The sequence below is a fragment of the Melozone crissalis genome, unplaced genomic scaffold (assembly GCF_028551555.1).
Source record: "Melozone crissalis strain CALT ecotype California unplaced genomic scaffold, PUWL_Pcris_2 ptg000027l_1, whole genome shotgun sequence".
Classification (NCBI taxonomy): domain Eukaryota; kingdom Metazoa; phylum Chordata; class Aves; order Passeriformes; family Passerellidae; genus Melozone; species Melozone crissalis.
The window spans coordinates 19,370,267-19,392,570 of NW_026535805.1; the positions used below are offsets into that span (position 1 = coordinate 19,370,267).

The following is a 22,304-nucleotide window of genomic DNA, read 5'->3' on the forward strand; positions in this document are numbered from 1 at the left end:
TGATGACTTTATACTAAAATGGAAGAGATGGGTTTCAGTTGCTTGGTTTTTGCATCTGACAGAACTTTGAATGTAGTGTCTTTTTTTTAGTGCAGTTCAGTTTGGTATTTGTATGCAGACAGTTATTAGTATTCTGTTAATCTTTATAGTTTCTGTTACTTGACTCTGTGTTTATGTGTATACTTCTAAGTCTCTGGACATACTTTTGTTTCTGTTGTTGCTTAAACAGTGTCTAAAACACATCTAAAATGTGCTTTCTGGATTCTTCCACTGTATACATTTTAATGCTCATTTCATCCTTAATATGTGTAAATCTTTATACATATTCCTGGTCTTAATGTTTTCTAAAACATGTTTGATTCCTCTGTAGGCTCTGATACTTCAACAGGGCTCTAGGCGTTATAGAGTCCATTCTCTATAGAAGTTGTACAATTTCATTCTTGGTGAAGATGGATACTATTTCTAACTTAGCATATGAGATCAGATATTATTTTAATAGAATGTATTTAAGCTTGTGTACCCTGTTTGATGTTTATTCAACTGGCCGCAATTTGGAGTATGGTTTTTTGTACACTCTCAATAAATGGCTTAGAGTTTTTCTTGAGGTTTTTATAAAAAGTATTTGAAATATTTCAGATTGGGCCTGCAGAAGATTAAGATCAGTTAGATTGAACAATAAAAATTTAGGTGTCTAGTATTAAGCCCTAATGTCATTTACTGTTATCCTTGATGCTAGAAGGGAATATTGCAAATTTATTCAATTTGGCTGTGTAATTCTTGCTCATAGACTAGTTCTTTAATATTTTTATAGGAACAGAATTTCCCTAAACTATATGTGCATCACCATGAGGATTCTATTTCTTAAGGGTTTTCTTTGTACTGTGGAAGTGTAGTATTTTCATGATCTGTTTGTTAATGAAAACTTCTTGTATAAAAATCTTTAGCTCTGATGCTATTCTGGTGCTATATGTTCCTTTTAAAGAGAGTAATAAGAAGCCATTAATATTCAATTTAAGAAGATATGTTTGTAAATATGTGTTTTAATTTTCTGCTAGATTATGAGCTTAAAAGGTTTTTTAAACTTTCTAGGCAGTAGTTTTATCATTTATCATTGTCTTAATCTAATTACTGGTAATGTTTTTCTCCCTTATGGAGTGATGTTATTTAAATTTGGCTGAAGAAAAACCTAGAAAATGCTAGTTATGTCTACTGTATGAATGAAGGATATTCAGATGTCATAGTTAGCAGCTGAGAAATGGGAATAAGAAGAAAACAAACCTAATCTGAAACAAATCTTATCCTTAAATGATGACTAGTTGTTGCTATCTTTAGGACCTACACATTCTGCAGTCCCACTTTTCTTTCTAAATTAAACCCCAGAGTACCTCCATGTACAGCCTTGCTTAGAATGTTATCGCAAGGTATATAGCTTAGATTTCTAGGATGTTTATTTAATTTCAAATTTCTAATTAGAAAAGTAATTTTATTTAAATGGAATCCTAATTTAAATGAAAAATAGGTATAATATTAAAAAAAAAACAAACAAAAATCCCCAAAAGAACAAACCAGCTTGATGTCTATATTTCATCTTCCTTTTTTAAACAGTTTAAATTTAAAAGCTACCTAAATTCAAAAGTTACTTTTTCAGTACTTTGGCTTAGTTTAGCTAGTGACATTTTTTTGAATATTGCATTCATTTACAATGTGGAGTTTTTTATGTTAATATGTGCATTGTGTATTTGAAAAGGAATGAGGTTAAGTGCCTGATGTAGCTTAGCGTACACTTGTTTCTCTAGATAATGTCATAACAGAAACATAAAGTGGTTTTGTTCATTCCAAAGGGTCCATAGTTGTTTTTCCTGAGCCTGATGATCCTTAAAAAAAGTTAACATAAAAATCTCCCAGTGATGTAAACTTGAAACTTGTGTGGTTGACTTGCCAGCTAATAGACTTTTTAAAAACATACTTCTGTGCATGCTATTTTAAACAAATCCAAAATCCTAAAGACTTTTTAAGTTTCCTTTTCATGATACCTATTTTTTGTTACAGTTTTCAGAATTTCCAGATCCCATGTTGTGTTCAGATTATGTGCAGTTACTAAATTTCCCACCTTGTTGCGAGCAAAAGTGCAGTGCTGTATCATGGGAGGAGTTGAAATCCATGGACTTGCCATCTTTTGAACCGGCATTCTTGGTTCTCTGCCGGGTCCTGCTCAATGTTATCCATGAATGTCTGAAGCTGAGGTTGGAACAAAGACCTGCTGGGGAACCATCTCTTTTGAGTATTAAACAGGTTTGCTTCAATTTCTTTTTTAATATATATTTCCTGTTTGAAATATTTTGTCATTTCATTATGATATGGTGTCAGTTTAAAGAGGATTATTGTAAGAAATTACAAGGTATAATTATGTAATAACTTTGTAAATAGTCTTGTATTTCATATGGACATCTGCTTTTTGCATAATAAATAGCTAGTCATGTACAGCTCTGTGATTTAGGCTTCCATATTGAAACCAGTGATTCAAAATATTATTAGCCAACAGAAATAGATGCTATTGCTTCCATTTGCATTATAAGCTATATAATCTTCTCTAGCACATCTTCCTCTGTTTGGGTTTCTTAGGCAATATAATTAGTTTTAAGGGTCTATATTTCTCTTTTTTCTTTGATTTGATTTTTTCTCTTGTGAATATGAAGACATCTGCTAACATGCAGTAGTCACATAGTGTAAGTTAATTGAGAAGAAAAATGAAATAAAAAAAAATCTTCCCCAGCCTAGTGTATTATTTTCTGTGGGTGGTGACCCAAGACTGTCAGTCTTGTCACGGGTTGAGAGTATTGTATAAGGATTTATTTTCTGGAGACTGGTCATGTACCATGAAGGCTGTTTAGATCAATGCCAGTTTTCAAGCTATAGTCTAGGACCTACTAAATTCATCTGATATCCCTACATCCTGGCAAGCATAACCAAAATGGGGTTTTATCAGATGATCCCCAGGAGTAAACATCTAAATACTGATTATGATCTCACATCCCAGTTACTTGCTGATGCAAAATCCATTGCTGTGTTACTTTGTGGTCCCAAATAAATTTGTCCTCTCTTCCTTCCTGCCCTATGCTCTCCCTTGTTCTCCCCATTTGAAGCCTACAACTTCAGCCTTAACAGTCACAGAGTAATCTGCTGCATAGCGTACTCTGTTATTATGCACAGTGTATCCTTCAGAAATGGAGATGATTTTGTTTTTTCCCCCTTAACATTTTGTGTGCTCCTTCTGGACTCCAGGTTAAGTAAAAATTACATTTTCCTCCTGGAAAACAATATGTTTGTACCAGACTGTTTTGGTAGTGGATACTGCCATACTAATGACATTTAAAAAATGAATTCAACTCAGCAAATGCTTCCTGTCCCACACAATATTTCTGAATAGGCAAGGGAGCTGTGGAGGATGTTTTGCAAATAGATCTGTGTTTCCTGAAGAATTATAATTCCTAAAATGTTCATGAAGCTGAAGAGTCCAGGAGTCTGTGTTATTCTGCAAGTGCACAGAGTATTACAGAATTACAGAGAAGACTGGATTAGAGATTCTCTTGTCCAACCTTCTGGAAGCTGGTTCCTACAATTAATTGATCCCCAAATTAGGTTGTTTTATTATCATGTGGGAGCATTGCCAGCAGGTCAAGGGAGGTGATTCTGCCCCTCTACTCATGCCCTAGTGAGGTGCATCAGGACTGCTGTGTCCAGTTCTGAGCTCCTCAGTACAAGAGAGACATGGAGCTCCTGGACTGGCTCCAGTGGAGGACAAGGATGATTAGGGACTTGGAACATCTCTCCTATGAGGAAAGGCTGAGGGAGTTGGGCCTGTTCAGCCAGAGAAGAGACAGTTGAGAGGGGACCTCATCAATGTCCTGCATCACACTCTCTAGCCCTCAGAAGCTGACCATCTGAAATATGATCAACTCGCCTGTCTTCAGTCATGCTGCTCTCTTGGCCACTGGGCAGGCGTGCAAAACTTGTACACAACTCAAGACAGCTGGGCCATCTTAACTGGAGACATAAGATTTTTCAATTCTTTCAAAATATTATTCAGGAAGGAGAGCTGGTGCTGCAGCACAGCATTCTGGAAGTGGCGCTGTTCCATTTCCTTCTGTTAGATGGTCTTACCATCTTGATTGTTCTTTGTGTGCAAGTAGCACAGCAGAGTCTGTTTTTTGTAGTGATTGACCTAGTGAATCTTACTTGAGGCACTGAGACCTTTAAATATCTCTTGCTTTTTTGGCACCATTGGAAATATGTAGCAGTACTGTGTGAATGTATCAGGTATGGTAGCCTTGTTACTCAACGTTTTCAAGGTGATATTAAATTTTTGTATTACTAGCAAGTCAATTGTATTAAAAATTAATATGAATTTCAATAAAAAGTATATACACAAAAAGAAAACTAAGACAGATTATATGCCTTTTACAATGTGTCTTTTCTCCTGTTCTTTATTGCTGCCTTCCTCCTTTCTGTCAATGTTTCACTTTCAGTACTAGCTTTTGTAATCCTGATAATCCTGTGTTATTGGAGAGAGCTGTTATGTTTTAATGGCAGTTTAGTACCTGAACAGTTCAAGATGGTTTTTAAATTCAGCATTTGTGTATAGAGGTGGATGTGTGTATGTGCATGTGGGTTATTTCTGTTTGGTTGTTAAATGTGGTGGTGTTTGTCTTGCCCCACCTGCTTTGAGAAAATAATTTGTTGTATAAACTACCTAAACAAAAAACAACCTGTCAAACCAATAATAGTGATAATATTTTCAGTTTAAGCTGTATATTCTTTCATGTGCTCATTGTACACCAAAATTTTGTTTGGCCACTGCCTCGCAAATTTCAATTTCAAAAGTCGGCACTAAGATTAACTCTGCTGTTTTTTTGTAAATCCTATGTTCTGTTACTCAATAGCATACCCCTGTAGAAGAGTATTATTTAAATAAACTCAATTTTTAATGAAGTTTTTCAAGTTTATTTTGGAATGGGTATGCATTGAAGGGAAAAAATAACCCCATAGGTTAACAGAAAGTACACTGCATGTGATTGAGTGGAGTGAAGAAGGACATTAATTTTAAAGTATATGACATGTTAGGGATATAAAAGTGTCCATTTGGATTTCCACCTTATAAAAATTACTTTTTTTTACCCTTTTTCGCCTAACTTGGTAAATTTTAAACTGCATAATTCAGACTATTGTCCGTGTTTCCTCTGCACATCAAGGAGTGCAATACAATGTGCTCTGGCCTGTAAAGGAGTCCAGAGACTCTTGTAATATTAATAACATTCTTGTATGTTTTCTACTTTTGTGCCATTATTATTTCTCATAGATTGAGTCCACTCTGTTGATATATTACTTTGCCAGGAGAGCCATTATAGAAGATTTTAAAAAGCATATTAATTCCAGCAATTCCATTCCCTCTGACTCTCAGAAAAAAATCAGGGTTTGTCAAACTTGAAGACTGATGATGATCTCAAAATACACACTTAGCACTTGAAGAGCTTGTGAAAGAAAGGCATTAACTTGTTAGTGTAGGTTTGAAATGATCCTTGCTCCTGTGTACTCCTGTACCTGTGGTTGTGCATGTCTCTTGAAATAGATAAAGACTAAGCTTTCATGGAGAGGTGACAGCTCTTCCAAAGGCAACCCCTCCTGCAGTTAAAAAGGGAATTTTGATCATGTTAGCTCTGCCCAAGGAAGCAACAAAAACCCACGAATCGTTTTCAGTCTTATACGGATTTTGGAATTGAGGGCACCTGCCCAGGAGATTGACAGTGAATTCACTGCAGTAAAACATTTCTCTAAGCAAATGTTAAGCACATTGCTTATTTTTCCTGACTGGCTTCCATTGAAAGTGGTGATTTCATGACTGTGAGCCCTTTTGCCCCTTTCTAAACTAATTATCCAGTAAGCTGCTTGCTGTGGCATTGTGCAGGGAGTAAGTCTGAAACATCTGCCTCCATCTCCATTTACTCTGATGTGGCAAATAATGGGATTGCAATAATCCTGGAAAGCTAGTGATGTCTTTCCTGCAGATATGTAGAGCAACTGTATTTGTTTCAAAAAGCTCTAGAAATTATTTAGTGGCAGACTAACATATTTAGACAAACTGGGCTGACAAGGGGTAAATTTAAGAGTAATGTCTTGACTGATGGCAGTTTTGGGGTTTTTCTCTTGCAGCTAGTGAGAGAGTGTAAAGAAGTTCTGAAGGGTGGACTCTTAATGAAGCAATATTACCAGTTCATGTTAGGGGAAGTGTTAGATGACTTACAGAAGATTGATTGCAACATTGATTCTTTTGAAGAGGATTTGCATAAAATGTTAATGGTAAGCTTCAAAAAAGAGCGTTCAACTAGGTGTATTTGTCTGAATACTGCTAATAGAAGTCTGTTATCCCTTTTAGGGATGGTTGCCTTTTTCTTTTTTTCCTTTCCCTGCTTTGATACAATTTTATTGTTTTAATGGACTTGTAAAGGTGACATACAGGCCAGTGCTGTTTTAGCAATACTGGGTTTTGCTCTGTGAGACAATATACTCGTAAATTGCCTGTATTTACCAAAAATGGTTCATATATAGAACTGTAAATTCCATAAGTTTGAACAAATTTGAACAAATTCGTTTGAACTCAAGTTTGAACAAATTAAAGTTTGAACTTTTTAATATTGAATAAAATATTTTTTTTGCTAACATTGTATCATTATCTATTGGCATTGCATTAATGCATAATTGATTCCTTTGTTTTAATGTGTATTCATTGATGCAATTGGTGGTTAAAGCAGTCTTTTTAAGAAAAACACTTGGCCTCTGAAAGATAAGGGTTGGAACTAGATGATCCCTAAGGTCCCTTTCAACCCAAAATATTCCATGATTCTATGATCTTGGCATTTTTACAGTGTAGTCTGAAAATACCTGAAACCAATAGAAAGTATCTTGACCATTTTTGAGGAGGGATGTTATGAATTATTGAACTGAAACAAAAGGTAATTTTTTTGCGTTCAGTATAATCCTGAAGGGCAGATGGTTAAAGAAATATTGAACTTTCCTGGATTTTTTATATTGGTTTAAAACAATAGTAATTAAATAAAGGTGAGAGATAAGACTTGATATAAAGGAACAGCAAGTGTAATGTAGAATCTCAGAAACCTTTTCACAGCACTTATCCATATTCAGGAGGATACGTTCAGATAAAACCTTTTGATATAATCCTGTTAATAAAAGGTTTAGAGACTGTTTTTCAGCAGATCAGGCTTTAAAAACACTGGCTACTGTGTGTCCTCTGGCTACTATGAGTATTCACTAATACAATGGTAAATAGCAGCACAGCAAGCAAGGTGGTCAATATTTTCAGGAAGGTATTGTGGAGACATAGAACTTAATACTTGCTGAGTCATAAATTGCACCTTCTGTGTGAAAACATGGAGCTCATTTTCAGTTGGAGTAAATGAAAATTATTGTAGAAATACCTTCTAAAAATTGTATAATACTGCATTTGTCTATTGATTTGAGAAGTTCTAGTCCTTAACACCTTGTGTAACAATATCTGTTTAAATGATCTGTGTCCTTGTTCAGGTTTACTTTGATTATATGCGAAGCTGGATCCAAATGCTGCAGCAGTTACCTCAAGCATCTCATAGTTTAAAAAATCTGTTAGAGGAAGAATGGAATTTCACCAAAGAAATAACTCCTTATATAAGAGGAGGCGAAGCTCAAGCTGGAAAGCTATTTTGGTAGGTTTTATTTAATTCCTCTACTTATGGTGTTGTTTTATACCAGAGGAGTATTCAAGTCAGCAGTTGTTTGGGGTTCCCAGATAGGACTTCTTGAGATGTCATTAAGCAGCTGTTAGTCTTTGTGAATGTATGGATTATTGCAGTGGCCATAGGTGTAGGATGCAGTAGATGCAGGTGGCTTCTTTGGGCCCCAAAGTGCTGCTTGTTTCTGTACATGGACTTGGAAACAGCTCTCTTGCATTGAGAAGTAAGAAGTATAAGATGCCATGCTACCTCAATAAAACTCTGACGTTCCACCATTTCTGTTGCTACAGTGATATTGCAGGAATGCTGCTGAAGTCTACAGGAATATTTTTAGATTCTGGACTACAAGACAGTTGTGATGAATTTTGGGCCAGTGCTGATGACAGTACTGCATCAGATGAAATCAGGTATTAAACCTCTTGGCTTAACAATAACAAAATACTTGTATATTCTGACAGATGCATAATGTATTTTATTCCTTAGAATGCAAACTTCCATTCTGTATCACTGTAGTTCTGTCTGCAGTAGTAATGAATCATCATTTTGGTTTTTTTGAAGCCTAGTAACCTTCTCTGTAGTTCAGGCTATGAGAGGTTTTTATGTAATGATATTGGAATTAGATTTTTATATTCTTACCATAAATGTGCCTTCACAAGTTCAATTTATTTGTCAGCTGCTTGTAAATATTTACGTTCTTCTTACTTAAATTATTATTTACTTATTTGCTTACTTAAATATTTACATAACATATATGTAAATAATTATTTTCTAATGGCTGTGTAAGTGTAATATGATTTATTAAAACATTGTCATTTCATTTCTACCAATGTTTCAGGAGGTCTGTTATAGAGACCAGCAGAGCACTGAAAGAGCTGTTCCATGAAGCTAGAGAAAGGGCCTCCAAAGCTCTTGGTTTTGCTAAAATGCTGAGGAAGGTAAGTTAACACAGTCTCCTCTTATTAATATGCTTTAAAGAAATTTAGTCTGAAAGCATATTCCTTTGTTTTGTCATTATTTGTAGGACCTTGAAATAGCAGCAGAATTTGCATTGTCAGCCCCTGTGCGAGATCTTCTGAATGCTCTGAAAACAAAAGAGTATGTGAAGGTAAATTCACATAGGCAATAAAGTTTAGAGGCATGAAAGTGAACTGAGTATGCTGAGCAAAATGTCAAATATTGGCATGCTCTAGTGTTTTAAGGGGACATCTATATTTCAACATTTAAAGTGTTGTGTATTTAATATTGAATTGTGGTAGTCAAATTCTGTACTTTTGCTTGTATGAGTGAGAATGTTAGTCTATGTTTTGGGAAATCAGTGCCTTAATTCCTTTTTTTGCAAAGATTCTCTTTGTGACTGAGGAAAAGCCTATCTGTTTAATAACAGTTAGTAGTGAGTGCTATGAAACAAATGCTTGCAAATCTATAAGGTGAATGGATACATGTTTGAGTAGATAATCTCAGACTATAGATCTGTGTTTTGCTTTCATAAAGCAACAGTATTACAGTGGAGATCTGCTTTAGCAAGTTTCCTAGAGAGTACTAAGGACATGAGAAATGCAGGGACTGGGCTCTGTTCCAGAGTAACTGTTGCTAGAAAACTGTTATACAGCAAATGTAAGTTAAGCTCTTGCTGATCTGTTTACTGCAGTATAAAGTCCCACATTTGTGGGTTTATGAAATTCCTTAAAAATTCAGCTTCAACAGTTCAAATGTATTTGAATTTGCTGTTCTTTTTTGTCCTTCCATGCATTTAATATATATTTTGCAGTTGGGAAATAATGCACTAACTTTTTCATGGCATAATTCTTGTTCAATTTAAGTAAATATTTGCTAAATAGAGAAATTTGTTTAAGAGGACACAAATTCACAGGAGAGAAGTTCATGAAGGATTGTAAATACATGGATAAAACAAATGGCTCAGCTGGGCCCTGGTCTGTGAATTGTTTGAGTTGGAAAATAGAGAAATCAGTATATGTTTATTTAAAAAAATATTATCCCCCAAGTATGTAGTCTTGGCTGCTTCAAGACACCATATTAATTCTAGTAGACCTTTTAAAGATTGTATCTTTTTCTGATGTTCATTTGTTGAAGAAAAAATTGTGTCTTGAGTTTGACACATCTGTTACACATGGTTTAAATGACACATTTTGATAATGAACACTTTCTATATTGGCCCTCTAATATCATGTAGAGATCTTAAATTTTTAACAGCCTTTTCAGGTGGATGCTCATTAGTTTTGGGAATCTAATTTAGCTTTAAGTAACAACCATCTAATATTTTGTGTTGGCCTACAGATTGTAGTCCCTTTAGTTACAAAATATGCCTACCTAATGGTAGAAGTGCTGAGTGAAGTGTTTTGTCTTAGCTTGATAACATGGCACTCTGAAAAGAGAGAATTTAACTCCACCATGAGTCAGTTACCTCATGTCAAGTCAAGATACTGGCTTTTTTACAGTCTGCTTCTGATGCCTGACTTGGTTGAAGTATTGCTACCAGTGTGACAGATATAATTGGAAGTAGTTTTTAACCAGAGCAGTAAAACACTATTTTATTAAAAGAGAATTCTCTAACTGGACTTATTCTGGCTTTTATGAAAGTAGAAGAATAATTGATACTTTTTTAGACAGATTTTTGTTTACTCGTTGTCTTTTGTAGTCACTGAGAAATGTATGAATTCTGAAGGAATTTTTCTTTTAATACTCCACTCTTTGTTGACTTATTTACCTTTTAAAATATGTGTATATATATTGTATACTCGTGTATGCATACATACATAGTATACATGTGAAACTGGGCTTCTTTTGTAAGAAAATTTCTTTAGAAGAATATGTAGAAGGATTAACTTCTACATATTCTTCTAAAGGAAGAAGTACACAGGAAAAAGTCACTGAAAATGGTGATCCAGTGGATTTCTAAAGAGATAATTTATAATGCATTTTGACTTTCAGTGCAAAAATAGCTGAAGGTATCGTTTTAGTCTGTATATTGTACAGCCCTTTAGGGTGGAGAGTCTTCCTATTGCTTAAATAAGGACCTATAAAATAGGTCTTTTTATTTGCCATAGAGACAATGAGCTTCACTCACTCAGTGTATTTCTTATCTGCAGGTACAAATTCCCGGACTGGAGAGTTTACAAGTGTTTGTACCAGGCAGTATTGCTGGGGAAAAGGCTGTGATTCTGCAGCTCCTCAATGCAGCTGCTGGCAAGGATTGCTCCAAGGATTCAGATGAGCTCACCTATGAGGCCTACTTGCTGATGACCAAACACAGTGACAAAGACCATGACTTAGATGACAGCTGGAGTGCGTGGGAGGGTCAGCCAGTCAAAGTAGTGCCACAGGTAGAAACCGTTGATACGCTGCGCACCATGCAGGTGGGTGTGGTCTTGGTCTTATTCCCCCACTCTTTGTTTCCTCTTCACCCCTGTGAATGCTTATTCTGTCAGACTAACTGGAGTGATTCAAGTGAAGCATGTGTCCTTTTATAGGTAATACAAACTTAAATTCAGGAATGAATTTGATTCTTTATTGTATTAACTGCAAATATTAAATGGATTGTAGCATTTCCTGGCAGGATCGGTCCCTACCAATGTGCCTTTTTCAGAGTTGTACTTGTATAATAGTATAAAAAAAATAGAGATACTTTTAATGTCTAGTTGGGTATTCAGGAGTGTGGATAAGATTTGAAAGCAGAACATTAAGAAATCATCAGTCTCCAAGAACATGTGATGGTTGTGTGCTTTCCACACACTGAGGCATGAAACCAATTGCTCTTGATCTTGGATGAATTGTGACATTTAATGTTAAATTTCTCTGGAAGTTACTGGATGTTCGACTGTTTGCAGGAAGAAATGTTTCCAGTCATACTTTCCTTCTTCCCAAGCCAGCAGGGTTTCCCTGCCAGCAGTTCTTCTGCACTCTGACAGCTGAGCCAGCTCCCTTCCCCTTGCGTTCTCATATCCTTAATGTAAAGCCATATGAATTTTCCTTTAGGTATGTTATGCAGTTCCTTGGATCCCTACCATAAATGGGCTGTACTGTCCAAGAAGAGAGTGACTTTCCATGTCACTGTGCCTGACCTTTGGCAGTCAGGGGGTTCTGGCAATTACAGACAGTTGAAAAATTTACTCCTCTACATACTGCTGCTTTTAATGTGCAAACATGTTGTTTCTTGTTTGCCTGTTGTTCCAATTGAACAACAAAAAAGTAAAAATAGCAATAGATGAAAATTGGTCTGCAAATGGTTTCTTTCATATGTAAATAAACATAAAACACTATGTGTGTGTGTTTATATGTCTGTAACACTGGGTTTTTTTAAATGCAGGATTGAAAGATTAGGAAATAAAAAGTCCTTCAGAAAGATTCGTCTTAAAAAATGCATTTTGATTTCAAACTAGAGAAAATGTAAGGTGTTAGTTAAATACTCATCAAATGAAAGAATCTCATCAACACGTAAAGAATTCTGAGCATGAAAATATTCTTTGGGGAGGAAAAAAATTGAAAATTGGGATGGAGTAGGTCTTGTTTTGTGAGTAACTTGTTGCAGGTGCATTATCTGTAGTTTGAAATCAGCAGAACTCTACTATGGCAGCACCATTCTGTGACTATAGGCTTGTGTGATATCCGAGCTCTGATTTCCAAAACATATCATATATTGATAATTTTAAAATTTTGAGCAAATACTTTTCTTTCCCTGTTCAGTAGTGGACTTTTGTCCTAAGTATGCCGTGTTTCTTGGATAAAACCTCTGTTTATGTGATGGTTGTTATTTCCATCTGCTTTAAGAAAATATGATTATTTTTGCTTAGCTTTTTTTTTTTTTTGTGTATAGCTAATCTGAAGATAATTTAATGCAGTGTTTCCCATATTTTTCTGAAGTGAACAGAACCACATTCCCCATGAAAACTTGCTATGGCATTTACCCTAATGGAGCTCTGCCCACTAGATGAGAGTTTCAGTTGCCAGCATCAAGCTTTTCTGTGTGAATTTAGATTTTAATGAATAGTGACTAGAGGTCTTTCATATATTAGAATTTTAAAAATAACTGACTGGAAACTGGTGATATTTGATGTATTTTTACAGAGAGAATTTTCTTTACAAGAAGTAGTGGTGTCTTGTATTCTAGGTTGATAACCTCCTCCTTGTAGTCATTCAGTCTGCCCACCTTGTGAGTCAGAGAAAAGCTTTCCAGCACTCTATTGAAGGGCTCATATCTCTGCACCAGGAACAGACATCCAGCCAACCAATCATTGCCAAAGCTCTACAGCAGCTAAAGGTAAGCAAGTTTGGAAATTATTTATCAAAACTGATGGTGCTTTGCTTGGTGATAAGTAAAAAAGTGGAAGAAGATTTGATTGCAAAGCTCATGGCATATTCTGCAATTGTAAGTTATGTGGGAGTCCTCTATGGACTTTACTTTCAGTATTATTTCCACTCTGTTTTTGCAAATGACTTGTGAGTGTGTTCTTGAGCTATATTGGTGTAATGATTTCTGCATTGGGTAATGGGGAAACAAATCCATAATGCAGATGAAATACCATAGCAACAGAGTGGCAGCAATATTGAATTGAAAGAAAGTGTATGATTTTCTAAAACCAAGTTTATCAAAATCAATGATTTGCAACAGACAGCTTTTCTTCCTATATTTGAATATGCAAAAGTGGGTAGTCTCTCTGTTTGTTTTATTTTGAATTTGGTGTGGGTTTTTAAATCTTTCTTTGCTTGTTTTGTGGGTGTGGTGTGGTTTTGTGTTTGTTTGTTTTGCTTTTGTTTGATGAGTGTTTTCTTGGATGGGTTTGGTTTGTTTATTTGTTTGTTTGTTGGGCTCTAAGTGGCAGTATCAAGTCTCTGCATTCAATAGAGGCTGTGTCCAGACACCAAGGTGAAAATAGAACCAAAGGCTTGATCACGCTATAGATAGAACTCATTTTCTGCTTTCTTGTCTGTCTGGTTTTGGTTGGATGTTTTTGTTTGTTTTGTGGTTTTTTTGTTGGTTCCCTGCTCACTCTTTTGCTGTCTTTGTTTTTAATCACATGCAAGCGAACTTTATTATAATACTTGAGTTAATTACAGGACTTGCTTCATGCAACTGCTGGAAAATGTTTGTTTTTTCAAGACTGAATTGATTTTTGTGGCATTATAGTACCTTTTCATTTAAAATAAAGTAATTGTTAGATTCATGTTTTCCTTATATTCTACAGTTGACAAGACTAAGTAATATTTTGCTGCCCCCCCATCCCTTTTTGTTGTTACTCAGAATGATGCATTACAGCTATGCAATAAGATAAGCAGTGCCATTGATAGAGTTGATCACATGTTCACATCTGAGTTTGATGCTGAAGTTGATGAATCTGAATCTGCCACTTTGCAGCAATACTACCGGGAAGCCATGATTCAGGGTTATAATTTTGGGTTTGAGGTAAGGAAACAAAAACCAATTGAAGTTTCTGGTTTTGCATTGGTGCAAATAAGGTAACTAATGACTGTGGAAATAAAAGAATTTATGGAACTATTGAAATATTTAGGTTGGAAAATACTTTTAGTGTAATCAATTCCAACTGTTAACTCACCCCCACCAGGTCTACTACTGAACCGTGTCTGCATCTATCCATCTTTTAAATAACTCCAGGGATGGAGACTCAACCACTTCTGTGGCCTGTTCTAATGCCTGACCACTCTACCAGTGAAGAAATTGTTCCTAATATCCAGTCGAAACCTCCCCTCAATTTAAGGCTGTTTTCTCTTGTCCTAACACTTCTTACTTGAGAGAAGAGACTGACACCCACCTCACTATAACCACCTTTCAGGTTGTTGTAGAAAACAGTAAGGTTGCACCTGAACGTCCTTTTCTCCAGGCCAGACAATCCCAGCTCCCTGAGCTGCTCCTCACAAGACTTGAGCTCCAGCTTTGCTGCACTTCCCTGGACTTGCTCCAGCACTTCAATGTCTTTCTTGTAGTGAGGGGCCCAACTCAGTATTTGAGGTGCCACCTCAGCAGTGCCCAGTACCATTACTGCCCCAATCCTGCTGGCCACACCGTTGCTGATGCAGGCCAGGATGCCATTGTCCTTCTTGGCCCCCTGGGCACACACTGGAACATGTCCAACCAGTTGTGGGCCAGCACCCTCCAGTCTCTTTTCCCCAGTCGCTCTTCTCCCAGCTTGTAGTGCTGCATGGGATTTTTGTGACCCAAGTGCAGGACCTGGCATTTGGCCATGTTGAACCTCACCCCACTGGCTTTGGTCCAACAATCCAGCCTGTCCAGATCCCTCTGCAGGGCCTTCTGCCCTCCAGCAGATCAACACTCCCACTCAACTCTCAACTTGGTGTTGCCTGTGAATTGACTGAGGGTGCCCTTGATCCTCTAGTCCAGATCATTGATAAGGACATAAAACAGGACTGTCCCCAAAACTGAGTTCTGGGGAGCCCCAGTAGTGGCTGGCTGCCAGCAGGGTGTAGCACCGCTCCTTAGGCCTGGACATCCTGCCCGTTTTTTACACAGCAAAAGGTGAACCTCTGTCTGGACCATGAGCAGCCAGCTTCTGCAGAAGAATGCTGTGGAAAACAATGTCAAAAGCTTTACTAAAATATAGGTAGATGACATCCACAGCCTTTCCCAGATCCACTAAGTGGCTCACCTTCTCATAGAATGAGATCAGGTCAGTCAGGTAGGACCTGCTTTTCACAAACCTGTGCTGGCTGGTCCTAATCTCCTGGTTGTCCTATACTAGATGATCCATAACTTTCAGACTGACAGGTCTGTTGTTTTCTGGATCCTCCTTGCAGTCCTTCATGTGGATTGGCCTCACATTTGGTAATTTCTAGTGAATTGTGATTTACCAGTTTTAGCAGGACGTCATAAAAAGTCACCTCAGAAATTTTACTTGAGAATAATTGAAAAGTAACAGATGAATCTGATAAATCTGTTAAATTAGCAATGTCTGGAAATCTTAAAAATCTTTTAAGAACTTGATGATTTCAGGTATAGTCTTGTAAGCTCTGCTGTTTGGCAGCTTTTTAGATGATATCAGAATCATTACGGTTGGAAAAGACCTCCAAGAACAGGTCCAACCTTCAAGTGAGTGCCACCGTGCTCACTAAACCATATCACAAAGAGCCAGATTTACTCATTTTTATAGTACTTCCAAGGATGGTGTCCCCACCACCCTGTGGTTTAACTTACCTTCTCACTGTTTTTCAGCCTAGAATAGCATAATACTGTAAAATAAGACATTTCTTCAGGGTTTGTGGTGGTTCTTTGATGCAGTAGAAGCTTTTGAGTGCTTGCATTAAAGTGCAGGCATTCAAAATGTTGTGTTCAGATGTTCTAACTGTTTTATTATTTGATTCCTCTGGGTTTTGTAAAAATTTTTAAAGATTGTGTCATATCCTAATGTGACTTCTAGGATAGTCTTGTAAGAAATAGCTAGTATTTGTTTGATTTTTAAATGCTCATAGATAGCTTTTTTATCCCCTAATGTTCCTGCAATATAACTGAAAATAAACACTGCTTTGCAGTTCAATCTCTGATTACAGAACCAAGTGTTTCTGTAGGATGTTTCTTCAATGATGTGTACACTGTTAAATATCAGCATGTGCCTGATGCACACAGAAGAAGGCAGTGTGGCTCAGTACTGCCTCTCACTGTATCGTATTTTGTATCATACTTTTCTTGATTAATTTTTTGTCTATAAGTAGGCAACTGCTTGCATAAAATAATTTTGTCTAAGAATAGGATGTGACTGTTACCATACTGTAGAGTTTTGTTAGCTTGCAAATACTCCAGTGGATATTGTTCTTCTTATTAAGATGTGAAAAGTAATCTTTAGTTTCTTACAGTACCATAAAGAAGTTGTTCGTCTGATGTCTGGAGAATTCAGGCAGAAAATTGGAGACAAATACATCAACTTTGCCAGAAAATGGATGAATTATGTGCTAACAAAGTGTGAGAGTGGCCGGGGCACTCGACCCAGGTAACAGCCAACTTGTTACTGCCGTGGTAGTTGTTGGTAGAGTTGAAGGGTTGGACTCAAAAAATTGGAGTAAATGAAGTGACATCTGGCTGGTGGCCAGTCACTAGAGTGTTCCTCAGGGCTCAGTTTTAGGGCCAGTTTTTTTCAATGTTTTTATCAGTGACCTGGATACAGGAGTTGTGTACACACTAAATAAGTTTGCTGTGCTAAATTAGGAGAAGACATTAATTCCCTCAAGGGCACAGAGATTGTACAGAGAGAACTTGATAGATTATGAGGGCTGGACAATAACCAACCATACAAAATTTAAGAAGGGCAAGTGCCAGATTTTGCACCTGTGGTGCTGTAAGTCTGGGTATCCATATAGATAGAGGCCAAGAGATTGGAGTGCAGCCATTCAGAAAGGGACCTTGGGGTTCTTGTTGATTGTAAGCTTTGAGTCAGCGATGTGCCCAGGTGGTGAAAGGGGCCAAGTGTATCCTGGGGTGCCTTAGGCACAACCGATCTAATCAGCTGGAGCTGGAGTGATTCCACCACTGTGTTTAGCATTGGTGCAGCCTCACCTCGAGTGCTCTGTGCACTTTTGGGCCCCATAATCTAAGAAGGACGTAAAAATATTGCAGCAGGAAGGGCAGTGAAGATGGTGAAAGGACTAAAGGACAAGATGTAATGAGGAGTAATTAAGGATGCTCGGCTAAGGAAGAGGAAAATGAGCTGCTATATGCAACTTCTTTATGTCTTCTCTGTGGTGACTATTCAAGAGAAAATAGCTTTAAAATGACTTAAAACATGCATTTGAGGAGTTTCAGATTGGTATTAGGAAAAGGTTCTTCACTGAGAGGTGGTCAAGTGCTGGGAAAAGCTCCCCAGAGAAATGGTTGTGACCCCATGCCTTCTGGTGTTCAAGAACAATTTGGACTGTGCTCTTAACTTCTCTGCTGCCTTTTGTGGAGTCAGAAGGTCAATTCTGATGATCTGTGTGTGCCTCTTCCAACTCAGGATATCCTGTGATTCTATTTGTGTTTTGTAGTTTGCAGCTGCTAGTTCAAGTAGGTCAAAGAGGGAGGCAGTGGGGGACAGCAGGTGGCTGAGGACACAACTCATTCCAGCCAAATTACTTACTCTACTTTGCCAGTCTATGCCAGGTAACCACTGAAGCCCAGTCATTACTTATCAGATAGTTGTGAAATCTTAAGTGTCCTTTCAGCCTTGGATCAGAAAGGAGACTTCAGGCAGGGTTTGCAGTGGTTTGGCTTGTTGCTCTGAAACAAATGATGGTTGAGTTGGTGATACTGTTTGGAAGATAGCATGTTATGGGTGTAGATACATAGCATGGCCTGCTCACCTTATTTGGCAGTGTCCTTGCTAAAATCAGCCTTTGTCCGAATATAACTGGATAAAAGGTAACATTTTTGTATTTTATGTATTAGTCTGTTTTTTTAATGAGGATTCTGTCATATTTTGCAGAGGAAAAATAATTAACTGTTATTTACTGTTCTTGGACGTAATTGAAACTTTTAATGATGGCTTTGGCCAAAGACCATTTCATTTTCTGTCTTTTTCTTTTACATAGATGGGCAACTCAAGGTTTTGATTTTCTTCAAGCCATTGAGCCAGCATTTATTTCAGCTCTCCCAGAAGATGACTTCTTGGTATGGATAAGTTTTTCTGCTGGTGTTTATTTATAAATGCTTGTGAAGCTATCAGTATATGTTTTGCATGGATACTTCTTATAAAACAACATCTGAACACAGGTGCAGTTCTGAAACAATTGCTGTTGTATATCACTGTTGATGCTGCCATCTCTCCTGTTTGTTAGATTATGAAAAGAGTAGGTTTGTGACCATTGCCAGTAATGGTTTCAGTTTGCTGGCAAGTTGCAAGTACTGCTAGTACTGTCTTGGGAGGCCACCTTATCTTGGATCTTGAATACTTGACAGCAGCTTTCTACAGAGATTTATAGCTGTGATAATCAATTTCTAAATTTAAGCTTCTGAGGCTAACTAACACCCAGAGTTCATCTATGGATATGAATACAAAATCTCTGTCATTTAAAGATTTGTTAATTTTCAAGTAGTTCCAACATGAAAAAGACTTTAGAACATCTTTCTTTTGTTTTTATTATGAAAAAACCCCAGTAGAGCTGGCTTTTTGTCTACTCTGCTTTCCTCCTTTTCCTGTTCTGAGAATTTATTTCTCATCTTGGTACAATATTACAGAGAAGTGAAAGCACAGTTGCCACAAAATAGCAGAATGTGAGTGTTAGCACCTCTTGATTTTTACTTATTTCAAGATGTGTTATGAAATGCCAACCACATTAATCTTGCATAATCCAGAAAATACATGGTTTAAACTTTTTTCACATGTATTTTTATCAGGAGCTCTCTAGTAAATTATGTGTTAGTCCTGTTAGTTTGCCTTGCTGGGAAGGGTTGTCTGCCTTGATGACAGAGTTAAGCTGGTATTTGGAATACACTGATACTTTAGCTTTAGGAAGTAGCCCCTTAAATTCTTTTGCTTTGACAGAATTTCTGAAACAGACTTTGAGCAAATAAGGGGGAAAAAAGGGGGAAGCCCAAAACCTTAACTGCATTTTTGAACTTTTTTTTCTTTCTTAAACTGGATTTCAATTTTGGAAATCATCACTTGAAGCCACTTTGATTAATCTGTACAGCACTGGTCACAGTATTTTACCTAGAAATGGCAATGTCAAGCCTGATCTCTCAGATTCTACATCATGTCATGGAAGAATGATGGTCTATATTTAGAGCTCTACATTTCAAAATGAAATTCTAGCTCAGTCTGTGTTGGTAAAATATGCCAGTCTCAAACTCAATGCTTCTTTAGTTTTATAATTATGTTTTTTCTTAGTCCTTGAAGTTCCTGGTCTTCACTAAGTTTTTGAATTTCTGGAAAAACTTTTGTTTACACTGAGTGAACTGGCAGATAGAAGTGACCTTCACAGCAGCTTTACCAAAGAACATAATTTTACTACTTTGTGAGGATGCATTATATTCCTGCTGTTCTGGCCAGTAAATTGAACCACAGGAAGATTTGACAACTTGTCCAGCATTACATACCCATTGAATAGTACACCTAATAATTTGTCTCAGATTGTCTGAGGCCCAGTTCAGTGATTTTAACTTTTAAAATCCCTTTCATGAAAGTTTTGATAGCTTCATGGGTAGATAAGGAAAGTGCATTTCTTTTAATATGCAGGGCTTAATATTTTTTTGTTTTAACAGAACTTCACCTTGAGATTCAGGCCATCATATTCTCACTCAGTTTTTTTAGGTTTCTTCTTGGGATGTGGAGGGGCAGAGCAGAAAAGATTGTTACAGCAGAAAAGATTGTTTTTTTCAGGAAATGTGATTTTAAGTATATTAACAATGAACGTCAAGTTCCAATACCTTTATATTTTGAAATATTCTTTATGGTATGCTACTAGTTATGTAATTTTGACAAGGACAAAAGACGAGAGAAAGCCAAGACTTCTAGCTTTAAAAAAATTGATTAAGTCAGAATACTAATGTGGATCCAGAAGTTTAATAGAATAGGTAGAATATAGGAGTGCTTATCTGACAGATTGCATACACACTTGAACAATGTAATTTTGTTACTGTGAGCTTTGTCATATGACCATCAACCTTCTTGTAACAAAACATCACAACTTTTTATGTTTGTCTTTCCTAGAGTTTACAAGCTCTGATGAATGAGTGCATTGGCCATGTTATTGGAAAACCTCACAGTCCTGTTACAGGTTTGTACCTTGGTAAGGCAGAAGTTAATGGCATTTGTTCTGGAGCTTTGCTGCTGCTGTTACAGAATTTTGATTGTAAAGTGCTTTTAAAATGCGAGAAATGCCAATAAAAGTATTTTCAATCTATTTGTGATTGTTGATGTGAAACCATTATTCCCTGATACAGTGTAAATATGTGGTACTTTAACCCAAGAAATTTCAAAGCTTTACAGATTCTTTCCTCTCATTTTATCCTTCCTGTGAAGTCCTGCAGATCTTATAGGAAGGGGCTGTCTTGCTTAAAGCTTGGGTAAAGAAGTGATTTTAACTTTAAGAAGGCAGTTACAGCTCCCTCTCCCAAACTTTCATTGTGATGCTGCAGTTATTTACACTTTGGCACTGCAGATGTTTTTGCTTCTAATGGATTTTATATTGTCAAGTACACATGATATACATTATACATGGGAGTTGTGCAAAACAGTTCTCTGCTATAAAATATGGCATAATGTAAAATACATTTTTATAGATATGTGTTGATGTCATTAGAGTGAAATCAACATATTTGATGATGCATCTTGAGAAAATAATGTTTTGCCTGCTGTGTGTGCCTTTTACCCATCTCTTTCTCAGCACTATTTCTGTCTTTCTCTTCTCAACTCCATTGACTCATTTACTTTTCAAAATACTTTGTCATCTTTTATATCTTTCTCCTGTCTTGGGTGGGTTTGATGATAAAAGACATGAGGGGAGGGTAATCTGCCCCCAGGAGAGGAGGTTTTCTAGTTTTTCAGGAAAACTTGTTTTGATATCATTTTGATGAGAAAATCTTATAGCTGACAAACCTTTTGCAGTGACAGTCAGTCAAAGAAGCATAGTCTACAATCAAATTTAGCTAAATTCTGTACAGTGATTTAAAGCCTGTACATTCACATTTAGTAGTGCTGTTGAGAGGGAGGCCTGTTTTAGGTAGATCCACCAGCATGATGATCTCAAATTATTGAAACTCTTATAAATGTTCCTGCAGATCACACAAGCTAAATTGCTTGACAGCTTTTGTCTCAGAGGCACGGGGAGGAGGTGACACAGATAAGTGGTGCAGACTTCAACACCAGTCTGAAACTTTACTACATGTGAAATTTAACATAGACTGTATCCTGGCTGCAGATACTGCAGATACCCACTCCTATCTCCTGATTAGAAGAAGACTTCCTAGTTACATTTGCTTACCACTTTGAAGAACTTAAACCCTCTGTGGTCTTTAATCCTTTTCCCGATGCTGAGAATCCAGTTGTGTTCACACTGCTGCCTCTAGACACATAGCTGTGTATCTCCTGGTGTTTTATCCTGTCTTTTTGCTTTGTGAAACAGCTTGATGTCTACCTGGGTGGGGCAGGAGCTACCTTCTGGGTCTCCTGCTAGTGTGTTTGCCAGTTACAGCAGGACAACCAACATCCAGCCCTGCCATCTTTTGCTTGCCCTAGTAGTGCAAACAAGGCAGAAATGTAGCTCCCTGAGAGGAACCTGGCCTGGCAGAAAGTACTGACTCATGGTTTGGTGGGCAACCAGCTGTCTTGAGATGTGACTGACAGTATTTTTCTTATTATTTAAGGAGGAGTTGGGGGCAGATGGTGCAGACTGCTCTTGGAGGCACTGAATTAGTTAGGCATAAAAATAGTGACTACCCATTTGGATTTTGTACTGTCCATTCGTACCAGATCCTTGGGGCAGACTGTCATGGGGGCGTTAGTTTGGATAAAACTGTCATATGTTGGTTTTTTCCACAGCCTAATTTGCTTTCTATTATTGTCTGAG

General features: G+C 37.0%; 1 protein-coding gene across 5 annotated transcripts in view; it reads left to right on the top strand.

The window, feature by feature from the left end:
* The window catches only part of MAP3K4 (mitogen-activated protein kinase kinase kinase 4), a 62,761-nt gene that overhangs the window by 18,545 nt on the left and 21,912 nt on the right, over positions 1 to 22,304 (top strand). For 3 of the 5 annotated variants that reach the window (XM_054279459.1, XM_054279461.1, XM_054279457.1), the window contains exons 4-15: positions 2,050 to 2,292; positions 6,208 to 6,354; positions 7,597 to 7,754; positions 8,072 to 8,188; positions 8,617 to 8,716; positions 8,803 to 8,886; positions 10,889 to 11,155; positions 12,907 to 13,056; positions 14,038 to 14,199; positions 16,620 to 16,753; positions 18,327 to 18,405; positions 20,447 to 20,513. In XM_054279459.1, the coding sequence (XP_054135434.1) occupies positions 2,050 to 2,292; positions 6,208 to 6,354; positions 7,597 to 7,754; positions 8,072 to 8,188; positions 8,617 to 8,716; positions 8,803 to 8,886; positions 10,889 to 11,155; positions 12,907 to 13,056; positions 14,038 to 14,199; positions 16,620 to 16,753; positions 18,327 to 18,405; positions 20,447 to 20,513 (1,708 nt within the window). Of the gene's footprint in view, positions 1 to 2,049; positions 2,293 to 6,207; positions 6,355 to 7,596; positions 7,755 to 8,071; positions 8,189 to 8,616; positions 8,717 to 8,802; positions 8,887 to 10,888; positions 11,156 to 12,906; positions 13,057 to 14,037; positions 14,200 to 16,619; positions 16,754 to 18,326; positions 18,406 to 20,446; positions 20,526 to 22,304 lie in introns of all 5 variants that reach the window. The other 2 variants (XM_054279458.1, XM_054279460.1) reach the window with 1 other exon arrangement.